The sequence below is a fragment of the Scyliorhinus canicula genome, chromosome 3, assembly GCF_902713615.1.
Source record: "Scyliorhinus canicula chromosome 3, sScyCan1.1, whole genome shotgun sequence".
In the NCBI taxonomy this organism is placed as follows: domain Eukaryota; kingdom Metazoa; phylum Chordata; class Chondrichthyes; order Carcharhiniformes; family Scyliorhinidae; genus Scyliorhinus; species Scyliorhinus canicula.
The window spans coordinates 190,754,845-190,766,927 of record NC_052148.1 but is presented as its reverse complement, the minus strand read 5'-3'; the positions used below and the strand labels follow the sequence as shown (position 1 = coordinate 190,766,927).

Sequence of the window (12,083 nt, the reverse complement as noted above, 5' to 3'; positions counted from 1 at the left end):
AATTGAATCAATACAGGCCCAAATTGTTCAACCTTCTTTCATCTGATAACCAGATCATCCCAGGTCTGAACTACTTCGAACATAATTATATCCTTTTTCAAATAAGGAGTTCAAAACTGCAGAAAAGGAGGGCGGGATTCTCCGATCCTGGGGCTAAGTGTCGACGCCGGCGTAAACGCCGGAGCGTTTTACGGCAGCGTCACCTGGCCCCTAGGAGCAGCAATCTTGTGCCGCACAGGGGGCCAGCACGGCAGTGGAGAGCCTCACGCTGCTCCAGCTACCAATCTGGGCATCAGCACGGGCGCCGCAGGTCCGCGCATGCGTGCCACGGCCGGCGTGAGTTCGCGCGTGGGTTGCCGTCTTCACGCTGGCCCTGACGCAACATGGCGGAGACCTACAGGGGCCTGGCGCGGAGGAACATGGGCCCTCACAGGGATAAGCCCGCCCGCTGATCGGTAGGCCGCCATCACCAGCCAGGCAACCATGGAGCCCTCCCCCCCGGAGTCGGATCCCCCCTCCCCCCACCAGGCCACCCGCTGCAGCATGAACGCCGAGGTTCGGCCGGGTAGGACCACACGAGAACGATGGCGGCGGGACTCGGCTTAACTCGGTGGGCACTCAGCTCATGGCGCAGGGAGAGTCGCCCGGTTGGCTGCGTAGAGCGCCCCCCGACTGGCACCGCGCCGCCGGCGCCACTGTCGCCGATTCTCCGGCGACCGGCGTCGGAGCGGCATCGTGCGATTCGCGCCCCCCCGGGGATTCTCCAACCCGGCACGGGGTCGGGGAATCCCGCCCGGAATCTCCAGAAATGGTTTGGAATTCTCCAGCAGTTGAAATTCTCTGATCCCGTTGGCAGTGCAACCTTCCCACACTTTTCCTGGCGGCGTGGGGTGGCTTTAATGTGAAATCTAATTGACAAGCAACGGGAGTATCGAATCCCGCCACCAGCGAATGGAGAAATATGTGACTGATGGTCCGGAGAATTCCTTCTATGGTCTCACCCGTACAGATACAGTAAAACTTCTATTCTTTTATATTCCATTCCCTTTCCAATAATTGCCAACAGTGCATTTGCCTTCCGAATCACTTTTTGTATCTGCATACTAACTTTTTGTGATTCATATTGTGGGATATCCAGATCCCTCTGCACCACTGAATTCTGCAATCTTGCTCCATATAACTAGTATGCTGCTTTTCTGTTCTTCCTGCCACGGTGGACAAATTCAAATCCCATATTATACTGCATCTGTCAATCTTTTGCCCACTCGCTTAATCTATCTCTATCCCTTTGTGTACTCTTTACCTCTTGACAACTCCCTTCGTATCTCAGTCTCATTGACAAATTTAGCTACACTACATTCGCTCAATTCATCCAAGTAATTGATATTGATTGTAAATAGTTCAGGCCCTGGCACTGATCTCTGTTGCATTCCACAAGTTAAAGTTTGCCAACTGATATTTATCATTACTCTCTGCTTCCTGTACCCTAAGCAATCCTTTATCCATGGTAATGTGTCACCCCATACATGATAAGATCTTAATATTTTGGGTTGTAACTTTTGATGTGACACCATGGGCGAAATTCTCCGACCCCCAGCAGGGTCGGAGAATTGCCTGGGGCCGCCTAAAATCCCGCCCCCGCCGTGGCAGAGATTCTCCGCCACCCGGGAAGTGGCGGGGGCAGGAATCTCGCCACTCCGATCGGAGAGGCCCCTGTGGTGATTCTCCGGCCCGGATGGGCCGAAGTCCCACCGCTGGGAGGCCTCTCCTGCCGCCGAGGTTTGAACCACCTCTGGAATGGCGGGATCAGCGGCGCGAGCAGGCCCCCGGGGTCCTGGGGGGGCGGGGGCGATCGAACCCCGGGGGGTGCCCCCACGGTGGCCTGGCCCGCGATCGGGGCCCCCCGCTCAGAGTCTGGGCCAGTGCCCTGGCTGCACTACTTTCCTCCGCGGCCGCCACGGCCTCCGTCATGGCGGAAGTGGAAGAGAACCCCACATCGCGCATGCGCCGGCAGTAACGTCAGCGGCCAGCTGCCGCTGACGTCACTGCCGCCGCATACGCGGACAGCCCCGCTGCCGGGGGCGCCGGTTTTTTGCGCCAGTCTTCTGGTGCAAACTGCTCCGGCGCGGGGCTGGCCCCCAAAGGTGGGGAGAATTCCCCACATTTGGGAGGCCCGACCCCTGAGTGGTTGGCGCTACTCCCCTACGCCGGCACCCTCCGTCACGCCGGGTAGGGGAGAATGCCGCCCCATATCAGATGCCTTTTGGAAATCCAAGTACACCACACCTACAGATTCCCCAGTATCTACCTTGCCTGTTACTTCCTCAAAGTACTCCGATAAATTAGTTAAACACAATTTCCCTTTTACAAAACCCTTCTGTTACTCTTTTTCTTTTTAAGTATTTCTAGATATTCTATCCATCTGTTTTTATATTTCTAGCTAGTTTCACTCATACTTTATTTCTCATTTTCATTTTAGTCATTTTTTGCTGGTTCTTGACATTGGTGCAATCTCCTGAACTACCACTAACCTTTGCAGAATTCTACATTTTTTTTTCAATTTGATGCTATCGTTAACTTCCTTATTTAGCAAAAGATTATACATTCTTCTCAGAGTCTTTTTCATTGGGATAAATCTTTGCTGAGAGTGATGAGACATTATTATGGGAGTCATATTATGGGGCTGGTTTAGCTCACCAGGCTAAATCGCTGGCTTTTAAAGCAGACCAAGCAGGCCAGCAGCACGGTTCGATTCCCGTACCAGCCTCCCCGGACAGGCGCCGGAATGTGGCGACTAGGGGCTTTTCACAGTAACTTCATTGAAGCCTACTCGTGACAATAAGCGATTTTCATTTTTTCATTTCATTTTCATATCTCCTTAAAGGTTATCTGCTTTATCTCTACTGTCCTACCTTTTAAATTAGTTTCCCAGTTCAGTTTAGCTAACTCTGCTTTCATACCCTTGTAATTACATTTCATTAGACCCACACTTCTCAACTTAAAATTGAACATGTAATTCTACCATGTTATGATCGCTGATGCCAACAGGCTCCTTTTACTATAAGGTTATCAATTAATACTGTCTAGAATAACCTGCTCTTCGGTTGGTATTAAAACATAGGTCGGGAAAATCAGATCCTGAGGGAAAGTGTTTCTCGACGGCGTCAACATGGCAATTCTCGGGCAGCACGGTGGCCTAGTGGTTAGCACAGCTGCCTCACAGCGCTGAGGTCCCAGGTTCGATCCCGGCTCTGGGTCACTGTCCGTGTGGAGTTTGCACATTCTCCCCGTGTCTGTGTGGGTTTCGCCCCCACAACCCAAAAATGTGCAGAGTAGGTGGATTGGCCACACTAAATTGCCCTTAATTGGAAAAAATAATTGGGTAATCTAAATTTATTTTAAAAAACATGGCAATTCTGGCGCCTACAGGGGGACAGCACGGCACCGGAGTGGTCCACGCCACTCCAGCTGTTGATCCCGGCATCAACCGGGTGCCCCGCCCCTGCCAATTCCCGGCCCAGGAGGCCATTACAAAAAACCCAAGTCCCGCCGGCGCCGTTCTAATCTGCTCTCAGCCAGCAGGACCTCGGCATGGAAGGTACCGGGGGGGGGGAGAGGGGGATCGACCGAGGCGGGGGTCTCTGTTGAGGCCTGGCCCGCGATCGGGGCCGGCCCCTTTAGCCCTACGCCATGTTGCATAGGGGCTGGCGCGGAGAAGGGAGCCACTGTGCATGTGCACGTTGGGGCCAGGGCCACTGCGCATGCGCGGACCCCGCGGCGCCCAGTTGATGCCGGGATCAGCAGCTGGAGCGCGTGGGCTGCTCCAGTGCCGTGCTGCCCCCCTGTAGGGGCTAGAATTGCTGATCCTGAGGCCATGTTGACGCCGTCTAGAAACGCGACGGCATTTCTGACGGCGTCAACACTTAGCCTCAGGATCAGAGAATCCCGCCCAAACTCTCTAAATAAAGTCTATAAACTAATTTTTACCTGATTTTCCAATCCTATTTGCCCAGTTTAAAGTCACTCATAATATCTATTATAATATTTGTTTATTAAAATACTTATTTTATTTGGGTTAATGCCCCCATTAAAAATAGTGAACTAAGTAATGTGCAAATAGGTTATTTTCACTACAGCGAGGTACTTTGGGATGTCCTTTAATGGCAAAGTTGTCAAGTTGTTGTCAAACATTTGTACAAGCATGTTGTCCACAGTAATTTCTTGGTTGTAAGAAATGTGCAATTTTTTGATTATTTTTGAAAATAAATTTTGAATATCCAATTCATTTTTTTTCCAATTCATGGCAATTGAGCGCGACCAATCCACCTACCCTGCACATCTTTTGGCTTGTGGCGGTGAGACCCCCGCAGACATGGGGAGAATGTGCAAACACCATACAGCCAGGGACCCGGGGCTGGGATCAAACCCGGGTCCTTGGTGCCGTGAGGCAGCAGTGCTAACCACTGCGCCACCATGCCACCGTTCACTGTGTAATTATTATTATTTTTTAAAATTTAAAGTACCCAATTATTTTTTTCCAATTAAGGGACAATTTAGCGTGCCCAATCCACCTACCTTGCACATCTTTGGGTTGTGGGGGCGAAACCCACGCAAACATGGGGAAAACGTGCAGACTCCACACAGACAGTGACCCAGAGCCGGGATGGAAACTGGGACCTTGACGCCGTGAGGCAGCAGAGCTAACCACTGCGCCACCATGCTGTGCAATTTTACCAGTAATTTATTTTAATATTCATCAGCTAAGTCATTCAGTTTGATCAATTACTGTTAAGATACTTTCTGTCAGTGGCATCTTTTCATTTCATTCGATGCTTTTACTAGCAGTTATATTTGAATTCCTAAAGTCTTTAAAATTACATTGTGAAGTTTCCTTTGTTCACCTTGCTGTTCCTATTACTGACCAAAATGCTGTGATATATTGTGAAAGTAAAGGACTCCATTGGATTAGTTTTACTGATTTTGTGCCCCTATTGTTTCAGAGAAAACATTCCAATCAGTCTCATGTTCATCTGTTACATATAGACGACTGTACCTGTGTTTTATTTGTTTCCTGCCCGTTCAGATGAACAAAGCTATTGTATACATTGAAGAAATGGACAGTGTGGCTGATGTCACCTTCCCAGCAGTCCCACAGGTCGTCTCACTGCTAATGTACGATGACACGGCCAAAACAAAAGAATCTCCCTATCCACCAGCTGGCTACCCCACAGTCTGCGTTACAGTAAGAGCTGTTATTCATGAATCTGTATTTAATGTCTTATCATTATTATTGATATAAAGAAATTAAATTAGAAAATGCAACATTTCGATGAGCTGCTTAAACAGTTATAGTAATCTTTATTAGTGTCACAAGTAGGCTTACATTAACACTGCAATGACATTACTGTGAAATCTTGTCTGCCCATCTTGTCTGCACTGTCCTTCCAAAAGAGTGCTCCAGCCAAGCTTACTCCCTGCCCTCTCCCAATAACCACTCAACCAAACCAAACCATCTTTTTTGGACACTAAGGGGCAATTTATCATGGCCAATCCACCTAATCTGCATATCTTTGGACTGTGGGAAGAAACCAGTGAGCACCCAGAGGAAACCCATGCAGACACGGGGAGAATTTGAAAACTCCACACTATGATCCAAGGTCGGAATTAAACCCGGGTCCCTGGTGCTCTGAGGCAGCAGTGCTAACCAGCTCCCCCTCAGGCAGGACTCAGGCAGCCCAGCATTGCTGTAGTGCAACTGGCCACGAGGAGACAGCCCCTTCCACCCTCTGAAATCCTGGGCTGCGATTCTGGGGCTATGTCCCCAGGTCGGCGTGGGAACGGTGGCGTTTTACGCCAGAAGAACTGGTGCAAAACGGCCACCGATTCCCCATTTTGCTGGAGGCTAGCAGGGCTGTAGTGTGGTTCTGTAGCTGCCGATATGCCCTGGAGAATTGCTAGTCCGTGGCCGCGCATGCGTACGGTGGCAGCCTGCAGCGGCTGCGCCGTGCTTCATAGCGGAGGTCGCTCGCGGAGCAGGCCTGTGAAATGGTCCCCCCATCGGCCAGCTTGGGCGGCTCGGACCACCCCCCCACAGTGCCCCCAGCCCCAAATAATGTCCCCCCTGCCCGCGGATTACCCCTCCCCTGACGGTGGCAGCGCTGGACTGAGTCCGCAGCCGCCACGCTGAGTTCCCGACGGATGAGATCATGAGAGACCTATGCTGTCGGGACCTCAGATGGTCGCGGGCAGAGCATCTGGGCAGGCGGGCCTCAAGCAATGGCCTGAGGCCGTCGATACGTGGCATGGTGTACTCTGCAAGTACGCCACTTTGAGGGGGGCGGAGCATTGCAAAAGCGGCCTCGTCCCCGATTCGGTTGGGAAATGTGATTCTCCGGCTGTTCACCAAACGTGGTTTCGGCGTCGATGACCGGAGAATCCAGTCCCCTCTGTTTTTACTTTTTGCTGTTTAGTCATAGAGCTTACACTTTATCTTTCCTTCTGCAGGCCTGCAATCCAAAGTATTCAGACTATGATAAGACTGGGTCGATCTGTTCAGCTGAGAATATCAATGACACTTTGACCCAATACCGCTGGCTTGTCAGTGCTCCCAGTGGCCAGGATGGAGTGACCAGTCCCATGCGGGAAGTGGATTCCAACACATTCTTCACTAACACCAAGCTCATCACCCTCGACTCTATCTACTTCCAGGCAGGCTCCAGGGTGCAGTGTGCTGCCCGAGCTTTCACCGCCACCGGTGAAGCAGGTCTGGAGCTTCTCAGTCCCATCAGTACAATCAGCAAGGAAGATGGTAAGCAGGCAGCTGCAACGTGCCCCGACTTGAAAGATTCATTTGAACATCTTTTGCCAACCGTCTTCACCGTTCTTCCTTTCAAAAATTAACACTTTAAAAATATTTTTTCTTCTCTCCCTGTTTCCTGAGAGCATTGATTCATTGCTTGAGTACCAATCTCTTACATCTCAGCCAAATGGGCACTCTGCATGTGGGAGTGTTAAATTATTTGGGGGATGTTGGGTATCACTGCTAAATTTGACCCGACCTTCATCCATTGCCCATACATGCAAACTTTCCATCGGGGGATTTATCCCTGGTGTTTTGACCAATATTTATCCCTTAATCAACAACTAAAGATAAATCATCTGGCCATCATCAGGTTGCTGAAATGAAAATCACTTATTGTCACAAGTAGGCTTCAAATGAAGTTACTGTGAAAAGCCCCTAGTCGCCACATTCCGGCGCCTGCTCGGGGAGGTTGGTACGGGAATTGCTGTTTGTGCAAGCTTGATCTGTGCAGATTGTCTGCTGTGTTTTCTACATAACATCAGTGACTACACTTCACAAGTGTACACTTCATTGGCAATGACGCATTTGGGTCTTCCTGAAATCTGTCCTTTTGTTTTCAGGGGTCACTGTAGACTAGCTAGTGTAGTGCAGAATATGTTTGAATTTGGTCTGTTACTTCACCAACTGGGACATAGAGTTTTTTTTCCTTGTGGATTACTGCCTTGAATTATTATTGTGCCATTCAAAGGGGTGATGGGGGCTTAGTGGTAATATCGCTGGGCTGGCAATCTAGAGGCCTGGCCCAATGTCCTGTAGACATAGTGACAGCTGGTGGAATTTGAATTAAATTGATAAATCTGGAATTGATAGTTAATTTCAGTAATAATGACCACACAATTATCATTGATTGTTGTAACAACTCATCTGCTTCACTAATGTCCTGTAAGGAAGGAAATCTGCCACATTCAATGCTCGGACCACTGTTGTTTGTGATATACATAAATGATCTGGACGAAGGTATAAGTGGTCTGATTAGCAAGTTTGCAGATGATACTAAGATTGGTGGAGTTGCAGATAGCGAGGAGGACTGTCAGAGAATACAGCAAAATATAGATAGATTGGAGAGTTGGGCAGAGAAATGGCAGATGGAGTTCAATCCAGGCAAATGCGAGGTGATGCATTTTGGAAGATCTAACTCAAGAGCGGACTATATGGTCAATGGAAGAGTCCTGGGGAAAATTGATGTACAGAGAGATCTGGGAGTTCAGGTCCATTGTACCCTGAAGGTGGCTGCGCAGGTCGATACAGTGGTCAAGAAGGCATACAGCATGCTTGTCTTCATCAGACGGGGTATTGAGTACAAGAGTCAGCAGGTCATGTTACAGTTGTATCGTACTTTGGTTAGGCCACATTTGGAATACTGCGTGCAGTACTGGTCGCCACATTACCAGAAGGATGTGGCTGCTTTAGAGAGGGTGCAGAGGAGGTTCACCAGGATGTTGCCTAGCTATGAAGAAAGGTTGAGTAGATTAGGATTGTTTTCATTGGAAAGATGGAGGTTAAGGGGAGACTGATTGAGGTCTACAAAATTATGAGAGGTATGGACAGGGTGGATAGCAACAAGCTTTTTCCAAGAGTGGGGGTGTCAATTACAAGGGGTCATGATTTCAAGGTGAGAGGAGAAACATTTAAGGGAGATGTGCGTGGAAAGCTTTTTACGCAAAGGGTGGTGGGTGCCTGGAATGTTTTGCCAGCGGAGGTGGTAGAGGTGGGCACGATAGCATCATTTAAGATGCATCTGGACAGATATATGAACGGGTGGGGAACAGAGAGACGTAGACCTTGGAAAATAGGGAATAGGTTTAGATAAAGGATCTGGATCGGCGCGGCTGGGAGGGCCGAAGGGCCTATTCCTGTGCTGTAATTTTCTTTGTTTTTTGTTCTTGTTCTTGTTCTTTGTTCTTTACCCAGTCTGACTGACATATACTCCAGTCCCATAGCAATATAGTTGACCCTAAACTGCCCTCTGGAATGGCCTAAGAAGTCACCCAGTTCAAGGGCAATTATAGATGGGCAACAAATGCTGGCCTTGCCAGCGATGTCCATATCCCATGAAAGAATAAAAAATGTGATTGGGGTGCAAACAAATCAGAATCCAGATATTAACAGCATTGCTCTACTGATCAGCTCGGAGCAGAAGGCAGACCTCAGCACAGCCTTTTATCGCACCTGTCCCAGTCCCATGACAGCTGAACTCACTCCATTGGGAAAGAGTGTAAAAGCCGGTCAAAAACTGGATAATTAAGTTAGTCAGTAGTCAGTAGTGCACATTGCTATTCTACTGAGGAGATTAGGAAGCCTCCAAAATACCAAGGCAGGCCAGCAGCACGGTTCAATTCTGTACCAGCCTCCCCAAACAGGTGCCGGAAAGTGGCGACTAGGGGCTTTTCACAGTAACTTAATTGAAGCCTACTCGTGACAATAAGCAATTTTCATTTCATTTCATTTTTCAATTAACGGAATCCCTGGCGAAATGATATCAATGCCGATTTTTAGCTGCTTTCTTCAAAAGTTCCACTGATATGCAGTTGGCAAATCCCCACAGAAATTCCATTACAAATTATAACACCTCTCAGTCGTAAATTTCACTGTTCAAATAACAGAGACAGCTAGTATGTTCAAAATACATTCGTGAAAAATAATTCTGAAAGAACATTTTCATCCAGCTTTTTAATTCATCCTCCATAGTCTTTCTTTTAAGCTGACAAACAATGCAGCACGTACTAACTTCAACTTTATTCCTCATTGTGTTTTACTAATGTACCATGCATCGCTAATGTTAAATCAAACAAGCAACAGAGAGGAGTTTCATATATTAATGTTTTAATTCAGGTATCATGCATGACTGGTATTATTTCAGTGACTTGGCTTTTATAATTACCACATTATTAACTTTTTCCACATACACAGCTCCTGCTTTAAAGTCCAATCGTTCACAAGAAATTAGTATCCAAAAGAACATTTTGATGAAAAAAAGAATATATTCTGTCTGATTATTTTTGAATCTCGATCCCCTGAGCTAAGAAGTTCTGAAAATGCATTTGAATAATAAAATTTGCGATAATTATTGCACAACATCCAGACAAATATTGTTGCTACACTGCTTAGCTGTTATCAGTCAATTCCAACAGTGGAAACATGTGCAGTTGGTCACCATATTTTAATCAGTATCTCAAGACATACTGGTTTTGTGATGCTATTTTCAATGGTTTACCTGATTGCAGCCTGAAATTCCCATAATGATTGTTGTTTCCAGGTCTTTGCCAGTCACGTGTTGCGGGAGCAGTCGGCGCGGAACCTTTCTCTGCAAAGTTGCGCTACACTGGCTCAGATGACCCCGACCATCCAAACCTTATCAAGCTAACTGTGACAATGCCTCACATGGATGGTAAATGCATCTTTACTGTCATATTTATCCATTGTCCATTTCGACCATCCTCTCTTTTAGTTGCTGCCTTTAGCATCAACCCTGACAGCTCCAGAACAGTGGTATTTATGGGAAAAACGAAAATATCAGCAATTTGTTAAAAAAGATCCATCAACTTACAGTTTATTTTTATGTTTATTGAGAAACGAGGGCGGGGGTTCATAATACCACATAAACCCAGGCTAAAACAGTAAAAAGGGAAGGTGAGCTAAATAGCAACAGTGGGATTAGATGACATGAAGTTTGAAAGAAAGAAAGCTCATGGATCAAGGATGTCCACAACTTTGAAATCTTGGTTTTAACAATGTCAGGAAAAAGAGTATGAAGGATTGCGTATTTCAGGCTTACAATGAACATGAGAGTAATGTTTAGAGGACCACTGATCAAAGTAATAGCGATAAAATAGAGAGAGAGGAAGCTGACAATAGAGAAAGGGAGGGAAATTCAGTTTAGACAGTTTTATAAAACAGTGAGATATTCAGTCCCATTGACTCCACTGCCAGAGATGGATTTCCACACTTCGAGATGTTGGAGCTGCACAATACACAGGGGGCCTCAGCTTGCCAATAATGGCGAATCATGACACTAGCACACAAACACATCCCTCCAACCTGGTACAGCTGATGGTCAGTAATAAAAACAGATAGCACATTTGGCATCAAAAATAGGTTAACCTTTGGGGCACAGATCTATCAACAGGACCAGTTTTCTGGTGCATTGAGTAATATTAAGACTTAAGAATTTATTGTGAACAATGCTGTCATTTACTTTTCCACCTAGTTCCTTTCTCTGCTCTTTTGAATCGATTATTGCCTTCAGTAAATTAGCAGAGAAAGAGATTTGCTGTGAATGAAGTAAGTGTGCAATAGTGTGCTTCGGACAAAGACGGGAGTCATGACAAACGTTGTCATGTTGTTGAACAACTGACAATTAATCAAGATTTCGATGATCACAAAATAGATGATAATAAAACAGCCAAGTTTACATCGATTCACATCAGACATTGAATTGCTTTGTGTCCACTGGGCTTCCCTTCACAATGCTGGGTCACTGTCTGTGTGGAGTCTGCACGTCCTCCCCCTGTGTGCGTGGGTTTCCTCCGGGTGCTCCGGTTTCCTCCCACAGTCCAAAGATGTGCGGGTTAGGTGGATTGGCCATGCTAAATTGCCCGTAGCGTCCTAATGAAAGTAAGGTTAAAGGGGGTGTTGTTGGGTTACGGGTATAGGGTGGATACGTGGGTTTGAGTAGGGTGATCATGGCTCGGCACAACATTGAGGGCCGAAGGGCCTGTTCTGTGCTGGACTGTTCTATGTTCTATGTTCTATGCTTTGCTCAGCTTAGAATTGAGCTTTATGCTGTCCCTTTTTCACGTTAGGCGAGTAATGTATTAGAAGTGAAATAATGAAAGAACATTTGAAAATGTAGCGAAGAAAATGCAAGCATCGGAGCTCAAAGAGGCTGTGCCATACAGCGATAATTGACCAGATAGTAAACTACCAACATCAGGAAAAAACTGGTGGCAAATAGAGAGGGAAGCTGGAGTTTCCAGCACTGCGCTCACCAGTTTTCCAGTATGTTATGTGAGCACGCAAGGGGAACACTATAGCCTGAAATGCCATTTTGAAAGATAAAAAGATAGGATTCTGCCTCCTTTGAAATGTAGCCTCAGAGATCCAAAAACCAGTTTATTGTATTAGCAAGTTCTAAAGCTCAAGGTTTTAGCGTAATCCATTAGGCGTGTAACACTGTAGTATGAATTAGTCAAATCAAAATGTCCAACCAGTTGGCAGTTGA

At 47.0% G+C, this 12,083-nt stretch overlaps 1 protein-coding gene across 1 annotated transcript in view; it reads left to right on the top strand.

Moving 5' to 3' along the window:
• frem3 (Fras1 related extracellular matrix 3) overlaps positions 1 to 12,083 on the top strand; it is a 248,885-nt gene that overhangs the window by 186,840 nt on the left and 49,962 nt on the right. The window contains exons 13-15 of the mRNA XM_038791914.1: positions 5,084 to 5,242; positions 6,505 to 6,808; positions 10,119 to 10,250. Coding sequence (XP_038647842.1) covers positions 5,084 to 5,242; positions 6,505 to 6,808; positions 10,119 to 10,250 — 595 coding nt within the window. The remainder of the gene's footprint in view (positions 1 to 5,083; positions 5,243 to 6,504; positions 6,809 to 10,118; positions 10,251 to 12,083) is intronic.